At 34.6% G+C, this 18,481-nt stretch overlaps 1 protein-coding gene across 3 annotated transcripts in view; it reads left to right on the top strand.

Annotated features, from left to right (window-relative positions):
• EXOC2 (exocyst complex component 2) overlaps positions 1-18,481 on the top strand; it is a 139,021-nt gene that overhangs the window by 83,805 nt on the left and 36,735 nt on the right. For all 3 annotated transcript variants that reach the window (XM_026114852.2, XM_026114850.2, XM_064507100.1), the window contains 7 exons: positions 1,653-1,714; positions 5,374-5,454; positions 6,515-6,574; positions 7,445-7,506; positions 8,424-8,490; positions 10,609-10,725; positions 14,762-14,903. In XM_026114852.2, coding sequence (XP_025970637.2) covers positions 1,653-1,714; positions 5,374-5,454; positions 6,515-6,574; positions 7,445-7,506; positions 8,424-8,490; positions 10,609-10,725; positions 14,762-14,903 — 591 coding nt within the window. The remainder of the gene's footprint in view (positions 1-1,652; positions 1,715-5,373; positions 5,455-6,514; positions 6,575-7,444; positions 7,507-8,423; positions 8,491-10,608; positions 10,726-14,761; positions 14,904-18,481) is intronic.

Below are 18,481 nucleotides of genomic sequence, written 5' to 3'. Positions count from 1 at the left end.
AAGTTGGTAGAGGCATTCAGATCAGTTACAATTTTTAATAGAGCACTCTACCATTAGCTGCTGAAATAGGACACATCTGCCCACGCACTGGGTTTTCTTGTTGTCTTATGATAAACACTATATACTCATGCTGGCCCTGAAAAGCTATCTATGTTCTTTCCATCTCGGGTATGATCACTGGTCATAAAGGTCATGAAAGCCAAATTATGTGAATGCTAGATTAGGCAGGGGGTTTACGTGAATGTATTTGACTGGAATTTGGTGAACAATGACATACGAGAAAGAAATGTAGTATGTTTCTTTTGTATTTGTGTTAATTCAGAGAAGGAAGAACAGCAGCAAAAACATGTAAAGGCTGACCAGTGTCTCACAAAAATATCCTCACAAAAAATGCCTCACAAAAATATCAGTTGAATAAGAGGTTTACTAAATAGGAAAATGAGCAGAGTAATTGTTTCATGCAACCCCTTTAATGCGTTTTGTCCTCACTAAGACTATACTTACATGGGAAGTAGAACTGCAAGATATTACACCTTACCCAAGCTATTCTTAATTTAGCTAATTAAAATATCAAGAGCAATGAAAATACCTTTCAGTATGTATTAGTTATCCTCTTTTCTTGGGCTTGGGGAGATGATAATTCATTTGAATTATTTCATTTTTAAAAGGGAATTTCAAGAAGTACATACAGTTCTGATGAGAAATTTGTGTATGATAAACTGTATGTCAAAGTCCGTGTGAATTATGCACGATTCATCACAGTTCTGTTTGGAAGCTGATTGAGCTAAAACAAGTGATGCTGCAAAATAAGTATGTCCACAAAGGAACTCTGTTAAAGAGCATGAGCTTTTAATTCACATCCTGTCTTAACTCCAGCTCGCTTCAGTGTTTAGGTGATCCTATAGAAGTTGGCACCTTTTGAAGAGCAGAAGAGTGCTTTCCGCATATGCTCTTATACCATGACAGTGGCTTTTTAAAAATAAATAAATAAAGCTTCCAGTACAGAATGACCAAGATCCAAGGGTAAATGAGGATATCCTGAAATATATAGTTAGATACAGAGTTTATGTCTTTGATAAGTGCTTCCATCTCACCCTCTTCTTTTATTTTCTTTTCTATTTTAAGCCTTTCAGGACACAGTAGTACATACAGTATGCCTTCATGTATTTTTGAAGAAAGTCTAGCACCATGGACCCCTTGACTCTGAATGGGGACTCTAAGTCTCTTTACAGATATTAAATATTAGTTGTATGCTGTCCTTTTTTTAGTTGCTAAAAGGCTAGGCACTAGTACTTCTATTTTTAATTGAGAGCTGCAATAAAATAGTCTAGGGACCAAAAAACAAAGCCTTTCTCAATAGCCTTCACAATATTCCTTTAACTTTAAGCTTTCCAGTAAAGGTGGGCTTCGTGCAACTCTTGCCCTGATACGCTTCTCTACGTGAAGCAACCAGCATGTCATGTAGATGTTCTGTTCTTAGTCATTTGAGAAGGCTGAAATCTTTGAAGCTTTTTGTGCTGTTTGCTTGTATGCCTAGTCATTGCAGACCCAGTGTCTGTGGTTTATCTTTTCAAGTTCAAGGAGTTTTTAATAATGAAAATGAACATCTCTCTCTATCTCTCTCTCTTTCTCTCTCTCTTTCTCACACACAGATATAAAGAGGCTAGCTGAAAAGGAAGACTGGGTTGTTGACAATGAAGGTTTGACATCTTTGGTGGGTATACTTGCATGTCTTATAGGCACCTTTTTTTTTTCTTTTTTCTTTTCTTTTTTTTTTTTTTTTTTTTTGCAAGTGTTACAAAAATGGTTTGTATGTTTTCCAAAGACTTGCATTATTTTGGACTTTGTTTATGTGTTTTTAGAGGTGACTGTACTTTTATTAAAATATAATGAAAATGTAGAAAGAAAGATGCAGTTGGTTTTGTTTAGATAGTTATACACTTATAGATCCCATCACCAAATGACCAAATGCAAAGTCATTTTTTCTTTCTTACTCTTTCAAGATTTTTATTTGTACTTCTTAAACTGTTATGCCTGAAGTCATTTTAAAATTGCATGACAATGATATTACTATATAGTGATATTTTCTAAAGTGCAAAAAACAAATGTAAAGTTACTGATAAAATAACTCCTTAATTGTGCTGGGATGATCATAGAGAACATTGTTTGAGTTAGATGTGCAGTACTGACATGCTACCAATAAAATGAAAACTCATATCCTGCTGCATTTTTACTTCCACAAATGGCATGAGCAGGAAACAAAGGAAACTTTTGATTTTGGTCTTTGAGATGCATAGTCTCTTGTCTTTCAAAAGCAGCACTGTTTTACTTGGGGAATGGCTCTAACAGAATTGTAAAAAGAGTGCTTTTTAGCACTACTTATTGCAAAGAAATTCTCTGATGTCTATATTCTAACCAGTTCCCATTTATCTGGAGACTTTGCCATTTCACCTCCTGAGTGGTATCTGTATTTCTTTTCACACTGGTGGTACATACTCTGTGTGTACAAGGTTCGTGTTGAAAAACTCCTTGATGAACTCCATTTTCTATGAGTGAAAGTTAGGACCAAAGTAGATGACAATTAGAAGCTCTATGGTTTGTAGGCCAGTGGGACTAATTATTATTTGTAAAACTATCCAAAACAAATAGCGACCACTAACAGAATAAAACAGTCTTTTTAGAAATTGCTTTTTTACATAACAGTTTATTTTCATGCATTTCATATATGATAAAAAATCTCAATAACCCTCACTTTACCAAACCTCACATTTTAATTTTTTTAGACAAATAAGTAGTGTTTTCTCCCTAAATATCAGAAAGATTTGTAAGTGGACTTCCAGAATGAGGTCTGTATTGCAATAATTAATTTTTTAAACAAATTTTATGCAATATATTTCAGTCCATGATGAATTAGTGGATCTAAAATACATTATATAAAAAATAGAAAAAGTCTTTTTTTTCCCTGTCCAAGCTCACCTACTCATTGATTTATAGGGGACTCTATCCATATATAAAAGATACATGCAAAAATAAAAGCTTTGTGGATTTCTGTCACATATTGAGAGACAAAAAATTAAATATGGGCATAAAGATATGTACCATGGCTTTCTGCCTTAAGTGAGGTTATTTAAATATGTCAGAATAATTATTGCTGACCTTTAGTCTGATTTTCCCTGAGATAAACAGTAATAGCTTTCATTGTTAAGCATCTTATTTTAGGGATGGTTTACTGAAGTAAAGAATTTGTTTTTAAGTTCACAATGAGTTCAGTTCACGTCTAAAGGCTCCCTAACTTAGTAGGCACACTACCAAGGAATTGGTTTGTAGCTAAATAAATAGGTCACTTATCTGTTATAATGAGAAATTGAACTGAAAAGCAACTAATTTGGGAGATTTCCTACACACAGACAACAAATGACTTGAAACCAAGTTCAAATAAATTAGTGAGGTGCTTTCTGGAAATAAACAGTAATGAGTAATGGCTAAAACACAGCAAGAACATTGTAGGTGTGACTTAAAAACAATCTGCGAAAGCAGAAAGAGCATGTGGGAGACAACGTAGCATTGTGTATATTATCTTAGAGAATGCTCCACAGGCCTTTTTTTCTTTTTAGTTTTTCTTATTTGCTGCTATAAATATATGTTTGAAGTTGAGTAGGAGGGCATGAAGCAATCACAATATACATATTGTATGAAGGAGTGTTGCTGGGTAATTAGAATATTATAACCAGATTCAAAACTTGCAGTCTTAGTCTCAGTTGCCAGTGACTTGGGCAAGTCCCTTAACCTTTCTGTTTTTCAATTTATTCTTTGGTAAAATGGAAGGCGGGGTGGGGGGGGTGGGGGAGATCTGCCAAGAAAGCTTCTGATTCTTTGTGCTTTTGCTGTATCATAAGCCATGTTTGTAGAAAGGTGCTTAACAGCCTCTTGTGCATTTGGAAATCACCCATGAATTCCTTGTGTACAGTATTTTAATAGATAACTGCTTTTGAGGCACTGCATGGAATTGCTGTGATCAAGGCATGCCAAATTTTACATGGTGGCAGTTGGTTAAGTTTTGTAGTAACAGTTTTGTAGTCACAAGATTATTATGGCCTAGTAGAGCACAGTTGATTGTAGTAATATTGTAGCAAAAATTAACCAATATAAACAAGGATGAGGGAGTCCCTTTAGAGACATTTTAGGCTTAAGATAGAAACTATATTTTAAGATGCTTAGGAAATATTGGCTGCTAACCTGCTTAACATTTATATTGCAGGTAACAGATGCACTAAGACACAACCAACTTTCCAGTAATTCATAATATTCAAAGTCTAATGTATCTGAACTGCTTCCTTCTCTTGAGTGTGATGTTTTATTATGTGAAGACAAAAATAAAAGGAGCAGCACTTTACTGTTGTTTTTTTCGCCTTTTAAGCCAATCCTGAAAGTAATAAATAGAGATTGTCTTAGTGGGTTTTATTCAAGATTTTCAGGTTGCCCTGCAGGCATCCGTCTTGTGTGCCTCCTCCACCCCAGCATTTACCGAAGTGAAAGTTTCTCCTTAGCCTCAGATGGATGACATTCAAACAACATGCCTGAAACTATCTTCTGGATGCAAACCAGGTTGACATCTAGAATGACTTGGAAGCTTTTTGTCCATCTGTCTGACCCAAATCCAATAGAATGATAGGCCTTTTTCCTAGAACTGTGACACCTCTGTGTTTCACATTGCCCTGCTCAACAGCTTCCTGCCTAATACCAACAGACAGTCTCAGAAGAGTGATTTAACAGGGAAGAGAGGAAGGCAAGGAAAAACTGACTAATGAGTCTAATGCTGGGAACTCATTTGCACTTTCGCAGTGAAATTGGTGCATGCATCAAGACATTTGTACTTTAGGTTTGTAATTTGAACATTAAAAAAAAAAAGCCCCCCTTTTCCTCCTCATGAGAGCAATTTCCTTTTGCTTTTCTTAAAAATCTCGTGCTGAAATAAAATGCAGAAATTTCAGATATCCAAGGTGAAATTCTATCCCAACTTAGATTAAGGGGATGTGTCACAGGTATCTATAATGCAATTGTCTATAGATGCTACTAGAAACAAGCTATAAAAATTTTTCACAGCACTTTTAGAAGAGGCTGTTCAGTGGAGAAGTCTCTCAGAGAAAAATGTGCATTGATCTATTGTAATAATTTCGTAGTTGACTTAAGTGTGAAAGTGCATCATTACAGAGGGATCTTCTTGTAGTATATTAATCATGATTTTTCCTTATTTGGGATAAGTTGAAAACAAATAGCTTACTGCATGGGATGGGAATTTTTATATGTTTGCTTGTATAGTATACATTTTACAAGCCATGCTCATCTAGGAGCTAAAAAGTTGTTTTCTTTCAGCCATCCCAGTTTGAACAGTGCATTATCCATTCCTTACAATCTCTTAAAACTGTGCTGGACTGCAAACCTGGAGAGGCCAGCGTAAGTGTTGATTTATACTTTAGTTTTCTTTCTTTTTATGTAAATTATTACTTGTTTCAGAACAAGAACCTTCACAGAACGTTACAGGGTTCCTTCATGTATACTCTTTTCTGTGTTGCTAGCTACCAGAATTATATTTGTATTTCCTTTGCTTGGGAGGGAATTGTGTGTGTATGGGGCAGATGAGACCTGTATTTAAATCTTTAAAGCTCCTCTTATAGGAAAATGCTACTAATGTAATTTTCAGATAGCAGTAGATGTGACTTTATTAGAAAAGTTAACTATTCTCAGGAGCCAGTCTTAACTGAATATTGCATCCAGACTACTTGCAGAACATAAATCCAGATTTTTACTTCTGTAAACTTTGTTCTAAATCGGTATTTTCAGTAGTCTCTATCTACTTAGTACCTTGAGATCCTAATTGTATGTGATACTGACCTTTTCTTTCTGGTTTCAGTGATGTGAGGAAGCTTAACACTTTTCCAAAGTCTGTTGGGCCCCTCTGTATGAGTATCGTTTCTTCCTTATTTTTACCTTTTGTGACTAGCTTATCCAGTTTCCTGATGGACATTTTTCAAAAGAATCTGCAGTGTGCACTTCATGGTGAATCCTTCTTGTCAGGCTCCAAATGTCTTTGAATGCCCTGGGAGCTTTTGCTGTAATTCCATTATCCGACAATGATATGCAGCAGGTGTACTCGGTACTACAGCTTTTTTCCATTCAGCATTTTATCACCTCATGTTTGTCAAACTGGTAATTTGCACATATACTCTCTTTCCTTGTTTTTAGGGTGGGGAAAAATTGAAACCATTCAGCTAGGAGGCATCATGTCCCAGCAGTCATTCCCATAACTGTGTCATCTCTTTAGGAATAGGTTCAGGGCTGCTGTCAGTTGCTTTTGCATGGCTTCTCTGTATGGCTGCTCTCCTGATTCCAGGGATTCTGACAGCAAAATTACAAAAGGAAGTAACTAGCTTTAATAATGCTTTTCTTTCCTCATTTCCTTGGGAAGAAAGCCATGTGAAGCTGTTCCACTGAAATAATGTACTTGCATCATCAGGTTTTCCAGCAACAGAAAACACAGGAGGATGTGTGTCAGCTGAGCATTGGGATCATGCAGGTAACTCAAGTATTTTAAAGTATGGAATTATCAACATAAGTGGGCAACAGAAATGTGTTTTTTGCACCCTACCTACGTCCCAAAAGGTAGCTTAAGGTGATAACAGTATGTTGTTCCTCTGATACACCCTTGGATCCTGAGAAATGTTTAACTCTAAAAGTATGTACAGCTTACTAACTGACTCTGATGATATCACATTGTCAGAGGGGTATAAATCACATGTAAAGAACTTTACTGAACTGCTTGCTGAGCTGATGTGAACTAACACTGATCCCCTGTAGTGAAAGGAACGAAGGCAGTTTTCATCTGCTGAGGATCTGGCTTTTAATTTTTGTATTAGAAACCAATATTGGTTTAAAAAAATTGAAATTATTTATTTAAAAATATTATAAATAAGGTAATAGCATATTTCAGTTTTATGAACCATTATTTTAGTATTGTGAAACTGAGAAGTCATGTTCCAAAACGAAAAATGGGTTTTAGTGATGCTTCTATGATTTTTGCTTAGGATCTGTGTTTAGATTGATCACTTGAAATTTATTAATAAACCATTCTTTGCAAATCAGCAGATATTCACCACGTAATTTTAACCCTGTATGATGGAGATCACTTAGCATGATGAAAGACAGTACCAAAAAAAACACATATTTTTGCCACAAGTGAACGGAGAGTAGCAAAATAAATATATTTGGTATCTAGAGTGTGCATTCAAATGGCATAACTAAAATGTTTCTCTACCAATGTATATAAGCTTTAAGGCAATGAAAGATGGTGATCATTCTGCTTCTGTTGACTGTAATAAAAGTGAATTTGAGATTTTCACAGGGAGGGTCTTGCAGAAAATGTAGAACTTGTTTTATTGTTACCTAGGTTTTTATAGACTGTTTGGAACAACTGAGCACGAAACCTGATGGTGACATAGATACAGCACAGTAAGTAAAATAAATGTGAGCCACTGGTAGTAGTCTGAAATTGTGAATGTCAGTCTCAAATTCTTTTGTTGGTGGTGTTTTCTCCCTTTAGTATTAAATATTTCTTATGAATACTTTTGCCTCTGGCTAGTGATGCTTTGAAATAAGAGTGGATGCTTTTTATGCCAAAATAGAGTGGCATCATGTAATAAATATTGCACAAAATAATGAAATACAGTATACATATAATTACTCCATTTTGTTCAGTGACGGGAGTTGTATTCTTTAGAACTAGGTATGTTGGTTTGGGCATTAGCTTACGTGGAATGAGTTCTCTTTGTCACTAAATAAAGTCTACTCATGGAGGAAGAGCCTCTGCTTTACTCCTCTTCCCTTTTGTTTTGACTGGATCTATCAGTAGTTCTGGTAAATTCTTCAAAGTTTAGCTTTGTTCCATGATTGCACATGAACCACTTATTTCAGAGTCAGAAGCATTCAGAAGAGTCTGAGCTTCCAAGTGCACCAGTCATTTCTTTGTTAAAAGCCAAGGGCTTGGCAAATGCCAGTACCTGCAGCATGCATGAGAGGGGCAAATTAACTGCTCCTCCAAGGCCATTTTTATTTTCTCTTTGGATGACCCTCTATTGGCTGGATAGGTGTAGAAAACAGATCAGAATCTGCAGCAAACCAAAGAAATTAGACAAGGTGAAAATACTTTGAGAAGGGAAGGTCTGCAGCTAAAGTAGTACTGTCTGTCCACAAAGCGCCTGCTGGCTTTCTGGACATCTTAGAAAAATTGAGCAGCTTGTGCTGCTTTGTTAGGTGTGAGAGGGTTTGAAACAAGATTCCAGTCTTCTGTTCCAACTGTTAGTTTGAATCTACTATGTATCACATATTCAAAATCACTATACTACTCACTTTTTAAACAATATTCCTAGTCTTTCAGTTGATGTTTCATCTCCAGATTTGTTTGGAAGCATTCATGAAGACTCAAGTCTTTCTTCAGTAAGTTTGGCTTCTGTTTTTAAAAGCTGATGTGAAACTTCTCAAAGTTCCTAACATGTGTTCCTTGTTTTTATTAGGTGTTTGGGGTTTTTGGTTTCTCTTTTTTAGAAATAAATTGTGTATTCCAGAGGCATTTCCTAGATACACTGTGAAAATGTAAACATATAAGGCTTGAAAATAAGGCTATTTTAAAAAGCATTGTGTATTTATGATATCTTAGTATACTATCTTAAGATAACTAATGAAAATATTTTTTGAAACCAGGTCCCCCTCAGAAACTAAAACACCACGACTCAGTTCAGGAAAATAGCACCGATTTTGAAACATACAAGGATTTGACTTTTGATGTGTCACTTAAGTTTTAAATGATAAGAACTGGTCTGATTATTAGTTATTTTTTTAAAACACTTGAAGATACAGATATTCAGTGTAATGTAGTTTTCCCCCAAAGCTCACTTTACTAATGGAAAGTACTAATTTTCTGCATTTTTAAAGTTATTTTTAGGAAATCGAAAAAAGATTCTTAATAGTCTTAGCACTTTGATTACTAAATGGTGGTTAGTGTACTTTCTTGTAACCCAGCGACTGATGTTAAAAATGCACTTGTTCCCTGCAAGAAACCTAGTGAGAACCTCTTGTGTGGTTACTTTTACAGATTTTAAATCTTGTAAGAAGTCCAGCTTTGCCACATTTACAAAAACAGTTAGCATTTCCACTGCAATGAATAATCACAGATTGCAAAATTAGACCAAGTTTCCGAGTACAAGATTATAATAATTTATACTTGATATCATTTTATTCTTACAACACAGGAACTTTGATATTAATTGCTCACAAAGTAACTTTTTATGGTGTTCCCACCTTTCTCCCTCATTTCTAAAGGTACAACTTTTTTAAAGTAAAAAATATCAGCCAGTTAAGCAGTATTTAGTTTCCACAGTATCATATTAATTTTCTTCTGTAAATGGCAGAGCATTTTATATTGTTTCCCAGTTGACTAATGAGAAGAGAGAAAGTAAGTGACCCATGTAAGATTTTTCACTCTATTTCTAAAATGCTTATTTTTTGAATACTCTGTATACCAATTGATAACAATTTAAAATAGTAGGCAGCTGCACATCTTTATATTACTCATCCAGTTATATTACTGGAAGACAAAGCTGTCAGGAATTCTTCTGGGTGAAAACAACATCATTCCTAATCAGATCTCAACTATGATTATGATTATTTCATTGCCAAATAATTTTGTTTTCATGCTATAGTTGATCCTGAACTGCCATCTGAGGTTAAAAAAAAAAGTTTTCTTCATCAGCAGAAGGAGAGGGAAGAGAGAAGACTGAATCTAAGTAGTTTGTGCAAAGTTTCACAGAAAGTCATTATTAAAATGAAGACTGTAGTTTGGGTAGTTCTATCTTTTTGTTTGGTTGTTTGTCTCCAATTTGGAAACTACGCCTTGCTGCACCAAGCTCAGGGAAAGGCAATTCTGGTATCTCAACTCCAAAACATATTGTGAAATACATTTGATCTTGTGATTAAAAAAGAAAAAAATCAATGAAGAATAAAGATAAGTTAGAGCAACTTAGAATTTTTCAAATTAACTTGCTGGAATTATATCAAGTACTTTTGAACCCTTTAATATTTCAGAATGGGCAAATACATTTGTTCAGTACCTGTTTTGCTTCCCTTGTTTTAGCCAGTTTCATATGAAAGTGAAGATGGTGTTCGGTTTCGTTTTATGATGGTCATAATTCTTAGCATATTTCTAGAAACAAAGTAAAAGCCAGAAACATCTTCCTGGAAAGCTGTCCCAATCTTATTTTTGTAAAGGAGTCTTAACCATGGTTCTGTATTAGTCACAGATATTCCAGTGAATACTCCAGATCTCGTAAGAAAAAACATACAGGTTTAATCATTATATCTGATGTTTGCTCAGTTCTTAGAATTTTATTGACAAAAATATTTGTCAACTCCACTTTATTTATAAGTGTGTTTATCATACAACTGCCCCCTGTCCCTTGCCTGCCACCCCATCAATAAAATTGACACATTTTTGGTATTGGCTATTCTGATATTTTTTCTCATCATTATAATTTTTCCTGTTTTAAAACACACTTTTAGGAACAAAGGCTTTTAATTGCACTCAGCAACTGCCGCTATCTGGAACGTCATACCTTCCTAAATATAGCTGAACATTTTGAGAAACATGGCTTTCAAGGAGTTGAAAAAATAACTCAAGTAAGTGAGAACACTGAAGTAAAGTACCATTGCTTGAATGAAACCATTTTTATTTGTTTTACTTTCTGTGGGAATTAAGTGCAAGTGTTTAAACAGCCAGAATGACTCTTGAGTAAGCCCTCTACAAATGAGTGGGATTCCAAGCATCAGTTGAAGGATGCAACAACAGTGATGGTATGGCTGTGTGCGCTCCGATATGGCTTAAATAGCTAGTACAGAAAATGTGACCTCTTATTCAGGATTTGTATGCTCACTGGCAAAGCTTATCAGATTTCTAAGTAAAGCTGTTTAATGTCACTGTGTTTTCTTAATGCACAGAATTAAAAGATCATTATCTCAAAAATATACTTGATAAATTATTTCATCTGGCAATCTGTATTACTGATAGCTGTTGTTCATAAACCAGATCTTTTTTTTTTTTTTCAAAGAACGAAAATGTCAAAGTGGGCGGCAGTCTCATTTTCCTTCCTTTTTGTAAAGATTAATCATTTTTTATGAGAAATGTTGTGACTTAATCCTTAGGACCAAAAGTTAGTTTATTTTCAGAAGCATTTGTTGTTTGGAAGTAAAATGTTATCTCTTCCAGTATAGAATAAATATTTCACTCCAAACTGATGTTTCTACTTTATAGTGCTTCCTTAGTCTCATTCTTCATGCATACTGTCTGAATTTCTGTGGCTGAAGTAATTTTGAATAACATTCAAGTGGAGTTGATATGACTTGTATTGTTAGTACAGCATTCAAAATTTTTCTGGATATCAGCATTCTTTGCTGCTGGGCAATGAAGAGCCAAGTTGAGCTAGATACAGTTAGGGTGTTGACTATAAAAGCAAATGTTGACTATATAAGCAAATGAGGCATCCATTATGTAATAAGCACTCTCTCTTGTATAGCAACATCAAAGTATTGGCTTTAAAAGTCTAGTAGGTTTAACAATGACAAAATTCAAATGTTGAAGTTGCAGAATAATTTGTGACTGTGTCAGATCTATGTTAACCCTTTGAAAACTGTGACCGATGCAGTACTGCCTGTATGGTACATATCAATCATTGATTCCAGCTGGGAGTATTTGGATAGCTAGATAGTCATCTTAAGATGGCTATTTTTGAATCCTTTGTTAATTTTAAGGGAGGCTAGAACTTCACAGAGATAAATGCAGGGTTTATGGGGGCTGGATGATTGTTTCGTTGCTTGTCCTGTCACATGAATTTCCGTAAGTTTCTTAATTTAGTTAGTTGTTTAGCAGATTAAAAAATTTTGCAAAAAAAGAATTGGCAAAATTTTTGAAAAAAGAGGATTGGCTTTTATATAACAAGACTGACCCAAAACTATCATTTTAATTCGTTAGATGTATAAATTGAATTTTAAGGTGCAACTTTGTAATGTATGTTGTTCAAAACTATCTTTTGGGAGTTTTTTTCCGAAGTTGCATTCGTTAGTAGAGAATTATTCTCTACATATTCTGGAAATAAAATGTAAAATGGTAACTAAGGAGATTTTCCTATGTTCTAAGTATTTGTTATTGCCATCTTTTTCTTAATATGTCCAAATATTAAGTTACATAAAAATGGCCAAATTATGTTACTTATTCAGGATTAGTAATTATGTTTAATGTCTACATTGCTCTTTTTATTGTGTTTTTTTGTGGAGATTCTTTAATAAAACTTTTTATCATGAGTGTCTTTAGTCAATTAGCAAGTAGAAAAATGCAGTTATCCCATACCATTTATCCTAGGTTGTTGATTAAGTTTTTGGATAGAAATGTCTCCAAAGTTCTGATGTTTAGATTAGGCAGATGTAACATACAAAGTTATTGCTAAGATAAAGGCTCAAAATGGCTTTAATGCAAAATTACAGGGAAGTTCACAGCAGAAAGATAACAATGAGACAAGTGAAGTTTTTTTAGAGTATTTACTCCACTTAGGACTCCAGAAACTGAGTATAAATAATGGATGTTGTTGAGGACATTTCCCCCCACCACCCTCCCCAATCCTGGGCTCAGAAGAACATTCAGATGAATTGTTCATTCTTCCTTGTAATCTTTCTGACAGCCGAAAAACAATGTTACCCACCATTGCATAATTGCACATTGGACTCAAAGCAGTTAAAAGAGGACTAACATGCAAAACAACTGTACTGGCTATGCAGATGATCTTTTGTATTGAATGACTGCAAAAGTGGAAGGGAGAATTGATTAATTCTAAAATACTTTGTTCAGGACAGTTGGAGCTGTGGTTTCACAGGTATTCTTCAAACAGCTCTATGTTTGCAGGGACTTCCCCATGGAACTTCCATTTTATTTTTCCCACTAGCTCCAACCTTAAATAGGAATGGTCAAAAGATAGTTATCCTGCCTGATCATAAGCAAATGAACTGCTTAATCTCTTTAAATCCATCCAGGTTTACATTTCTGTGATTCTGTGTAAGGAGAAAATGAGGGTTTCATGAGATTTTTTGTACATTTTTGGTTGTATCCTTCATTTTCAAATGTGATGTTGGCATGCTGTGAGGTGGAAAGGAAAGGAGAAAAATACAGCCATGATCTTTGACCGAGGCAAGTTCTTAATACGTCATGAAAATCCCCTCTTTGGGATATAGATACATCTTTGACAAATCAAAGAAGGCTTATCAAGTAGAAAATCAGGGAAGTGGTAGCATCTCTTGTTTCTAATCACCACCCCAATTTTTCTGATCGTGGCAGCTCCTTTGGCTTCAGTAATATCTCTGCTTTCCCTGGAATTCACATTTTCCTTCCGGAATGACTTTCTGTCTATTCCTTACTCAAGAATTGCAGTTTTCTCTTCAGCCAGCGATATAGGCATGCCAAAAGAGAACAAGCTTTAGAGATGTCCTTGTAATGGATAGGATTCATCCCTTCTTCTGCGGCTTGTAGGATTAAACCTTTTGTCTTTCTTTCACAAGGAAAGCAATGATAAGGAATTGGTATTCTTCTTTTCTTTCCTCCTCCTTCTGAGCTCTGGAGTTGGTCTAGAACACTACCTTCTTCCTCCCATTTAAAGCACTTTGCTTCTGGAAATTGTCCGACCTTATTTATCTGCTTTCTCCCTAGTGGTTGAGAAAAGTGAGCAACAGTTTAAAAACTTTACTTGGCTATCTTTTAGGCTCTTACTTATAAATATAAATACACTTAACCAGAAGTTACTTGACATTTTCAGCATATTTAATTTGCATTTCGAATCCATAACAATATTAAGATACTGACTTTTTACTTGAACATTTTGTGATGTGCATTGTGTCCTGCAATTGCTTTAGAAGCAAAACATAGGTAAGCAACAGAAGTTTAATAAAATAGAACTATATAAAATGTAAAGTTGTTCAGACACAATGATAAAAATGTTCATGTTTCCTCTGGCTTTCAGTGTGTTCAGGTTTTGTGGAGTACTTAAAAACTGTGTTGAGATCTGTTGAATAGACAGAAAAATACTGCTGCTGTTCAGGAGTTGCATCTTCTGTCTCTGTTGTACAGAGAGGCCTTAAAGTAGTGTGGGGAAGTTCACATGGACAGTTTGAGAAATCAGAGGTTATTTAATAAATCTATGTGTTTTCAAGTGTAGAGCAGAAAATGATAAATTGCATTATTAGAGTTGGTGGATTATAATTATTTTAAGTAAACTGTTGTGTTTCATGACAAAATTATTATGGGCATGATCATATTTAAAGCACTGGCAAAATTCAGTTGTTAAGTTAGTGCAAGATCAATACCTCCCTGATAGGCAGAAAAAATCCTGCCATTAGGCAATTATAGAATTATCTGCCTGCTGTGGCATGTCTTGCACCTTTCCAGAAAATACCTGTAGCTAACCACAGTCAGAAAAAGGATTTTGGACTGACTAGCATGGAATGATAATATGGAAATTCCTACATTTTTATATAAGTTAATTATGAATTGAATGTTTAAGTAATTGCTACTTTTTGCTGAAAATCAAAGAAAACAATGTGTAAGTTCTGGGGTGTATGATGTAATTCTTATAATTAATGACTATGTATTCTGTTCTTTCTTTGGGTTTTCTTTTAGGTTAGCATGGAATCTTTGAAGGAGCTGGACCAAAGACTTTTTGAAATGTACATTGAATCCAAGGCAGATCCTATAGTTGGGTCATTAGAACCTGGCATTTACGCAGGATATTTTGATTGGAAAGATTGTCTTGTTCCAGCAGGTAAATATCTGCTTATTAAACTCTGAAACTATTTTAGCAGTGATTGATAGGAGTTAAAATATACGGTACAGTTAAAAACTTTTTTCTAGTCTGTGTTTTTAACTTTTGACAAGTTCTTATTAGAAATTCTTTCTCAATGACTTTACTTAATTCCTAAATCATTTTTCAAATACACCAGATGATTAGAGCAGCTTTTATCATTGATAATCTCTTTAATGCTTGTTTTTTGTGATTATTTTGCTTCGTTGCTTATATATAATAGGAAGAATTATGAAAGACATCTTTGCTATTTTCTTATGAAATTCATTGAGATTGTTTGGATTTTTTTCCAAAGAATCTGGCCACTTTTGTAATATATGTAATTACACTTCTGAAAAGGTAAAATTATGAGAAATTATGCATTATAACAGTAGTTCAGCAACTAATGTTAAACCATCAAAGAAAGGGCAATTATATAAAGTATTTAGAATGACTGAGATGTTTAGTCATTATCTAGTTGCTTTAAGAGCCTCCATTTTAAAGGTGCTAAATGTAAACAAGACTGATTTTTCAGAAGATTATTAACTGTGCACGTTCTTAACTTTTAGGTCTCTTGAACATGTAGTTCATATTTAAAACTAATACTGCTAAATCACTTATATTTTGAATATAGTACTTGGAATTTTGAAAGTGATCTTGTATTCATTTCAACAATCCAGTATTTGACATGACACCTTGTACTTTCTTGGTCTGTTGATAACTTCATAGAATTACTTACGGCAAAGTTAGTAGAAATTAGGCAGTACTTTAAAATTTGTTAGGAAGTATTACTGAATCAAGCGCTCCAATGCTTGCTTTTGGGGCCCTAAAAACACAAAGACCTTAGGGGTTATTATGCTTGAGAAAAGTGTCTCTTCTGTCTTTTGTTACTACTTTTGTGCTCAGAATATATGTTCTAACACAGTTTATATATAGTCTTAATATAATTTGTATAAATATTATATATAATTTTATATAATTTCTCATTATATTTCAAGTGTGTTTGTGCTTGGCATGATTGTATTCCTACCAGCTAATAAAGACACAGAGAAAATTGTTGTTGTGTCAGCATTTTATATGCTCAGTTCTTAATTTAGTGCACAGGGATCTACTTACTAGGCTCACATTGTCTTTAGGATTGTTCTGTAGTATCTTTTCATTTAGAGGGAATGCTAACTTACTATTAGGAGCATGCCTTACTCTGCTTGTTGTCCAGTTTATTGTTGGTTTTACATGCTTTCTCTGCATCTTTTGGACAAAATTCAAAGTGAAGCTGGTGAACATTAAAGATCAGAGTTACATATCATACCGTTGGCCAACAGGTGTCAATTTAAAGTAATAAAAAGTTTTCCTGTTTATCCACAAGCTAGGTGTTAAGGGACATAAAGTCACTTCTTTGCCTCTCCACCATGACGATCTGTCCTTTTGTTGAATAAATCCTATCAAATGTACCATACTGACTATTAGTATAAAAAGTGTAACTGAAAATATTTGGGGCTCTGAAGATAATATTAGTGAGTCACTGGGAAGTTCTCCTTCTTGGAAATAGATGGACTTCATTATTGAAAAGGACTGAAAAAGAAATACTCTTCATAGGACGTGTGAGAATTTGATTTTATCCAGTATTCAACGAGAAAAATCATTTAGCAAGCATATTGTTTTTCAATAAGATAGAATTCACCAACAAAATTAAATTGTACAGCAATAATATGGTTGAGAAAATAATACCCTTAAGTAATCTAAAAGATGCAGTCAATATCTGTAGTGCTGCTACAACATACTATCTTTTCATTTTTCTCTTAAAAAAAAAAAAAAGGTCTGCTTTCCGGATCATCTCTAAGTCTAGCATGAGAAGTGTATACTTTATTAAACTGTAATAGTGTATAGACAACTGGTAATTGGTTACACTGTGTCAAGCATATAGCTAAGCTAGTAGTATTTGTTAAAAAGATCAACTTGTTGATTTGGTGAGAAAAATATATTTGTCCAGTTGAAATTAATACCTTTTCTTGAGTAATATTTACGACTGCAAAATTCAAAGATTTGATCTGAGTCTTTTGACTGATGTAGATATTCAGTTTTGTAGCCTTGATTCTAAAACAGAAAAAAATTTGATGGCATTGGCAAGGCAAAACATTTAGACCTCATATGTGTTCCTCAGTGATACTACCAATGACATATGATGTTGCGGAGTTAAAGTTACTTGATGTTCTTTAATGGAAACTACTTCTGATTGCCAAGCCCTAACAGGCTGAAGCTTTTCATCTGGTGTTTCCACATTAGCTTTCAAATAGTGCTAGTGGTAGTTAAAAGGGAAATTTTGGCAATAATGGTTGCTTCAGAAAAGAAGGCTGAGGGAAAAGACGTTGACTTACCCATATTTAAAAGATTAAAACAAGTAAATAATTTCATAGATAGTCTGATATTTTCAAGCTTCCTATCTCCAGATTAAGAACTCGACCAGAGTGGGGTCGTGTTGATGTCATGGATATATCTTTTACAAAAGATAGTTTGGAAGAATGTTAAGTATGAAAATACCCAGGAATTGGTTAGGAAAAATATTAAGAATTTTCTGATCACTCTGTGCCGCTGCCCAGCCCAGAGCTTCAAGACTGCAACTATTTTGAAAAATAGTATTGTGTGAGGTCAGGCATTAGCAAGTAGACTCCCTCTCCTATTCTTGATGCTCCCCCTGCTGTTTCCAAGCAGAATGAAGAAATTGGAAGCTCAAATAAAATGCAGATAATACCAGATCTAGAGTATCAGGAATATAGTGTTTTTGGATAGATGGAATTGTTCGTGGAAAGGAATAAAATTGTGAGCAGAAAATAAGGAAACTAGAAGAGAAGGAACGGACTGAAACTGAAAGCTTGTGGATGAAGACTGAGATCAAGCAAGGAGCCAAGGTGGGACAAAGCGGGAATCCAGGATTGGCTGAGCAAGGAAGAATGGTAAATTAGGACAGGGTAGGATTTAGAAATAGGATTAACACAGGAATGGATTGAAAGATATGATACAAAAAAGAGACAGGCTTGAGGTGGAAATAAAAAAGGACAGTAAGGGCTGGTACTCACTAGACGATTAAGCTTTCCAGAAGCTGAAGTAGAATCCAACAAAATCCCTCAGTCTCCTGCTTTCAGCAAGTATTTGTGAAGGGCTTTAGCAAAGTGTGTCCCATTCACCCTCTAGGGATAACACCCTATTACTGTTACTCATTACTTTCTTTGCACAGCTCGCAGAAAGTTTTATACATACATACATACATACATACATGCATGCATATACACACATACACACACAGTATTTCTGTATATGTATGTATGTATGTAAAATATAATAAGTAACACTGTGTGTAACACTACCTGCAGCACTCTGTAGCATTGATAGTACCACTGAGGAACACAACCATGGCCTAAATGTTTTGCCGTCAGCATTTTTTCTGTTTTAGAATTAAGGCTACAGAAGTCAAGATCTACAGCACAGCATCAGCCAAATGAGTCAAATAAGTATAAGTCTATTATACAGAAGTTATATATGTTACCACTAATCCAGCTGTTGAA

Source organism: Dromaius novaehollandiae, chromosome 2 (genome assembly GCF_036370855.1).
Source record: "Dromaius novaehollandiae isolate bDroNov1 chromosome 2, bDroNov1.hap1, whole genome shotgun sequence".
Lineage (NCBI taxonomy): Eukaryota > Metazoa > Chordata > Aves > Casuariiformes > Dromaiidae > Dromaius > Dromaius novaehollandiae.
Note: the sequence above shows the minus strand (reverse complement) of the source record. Positions and strands in the feature narration are given on the sequence as shown.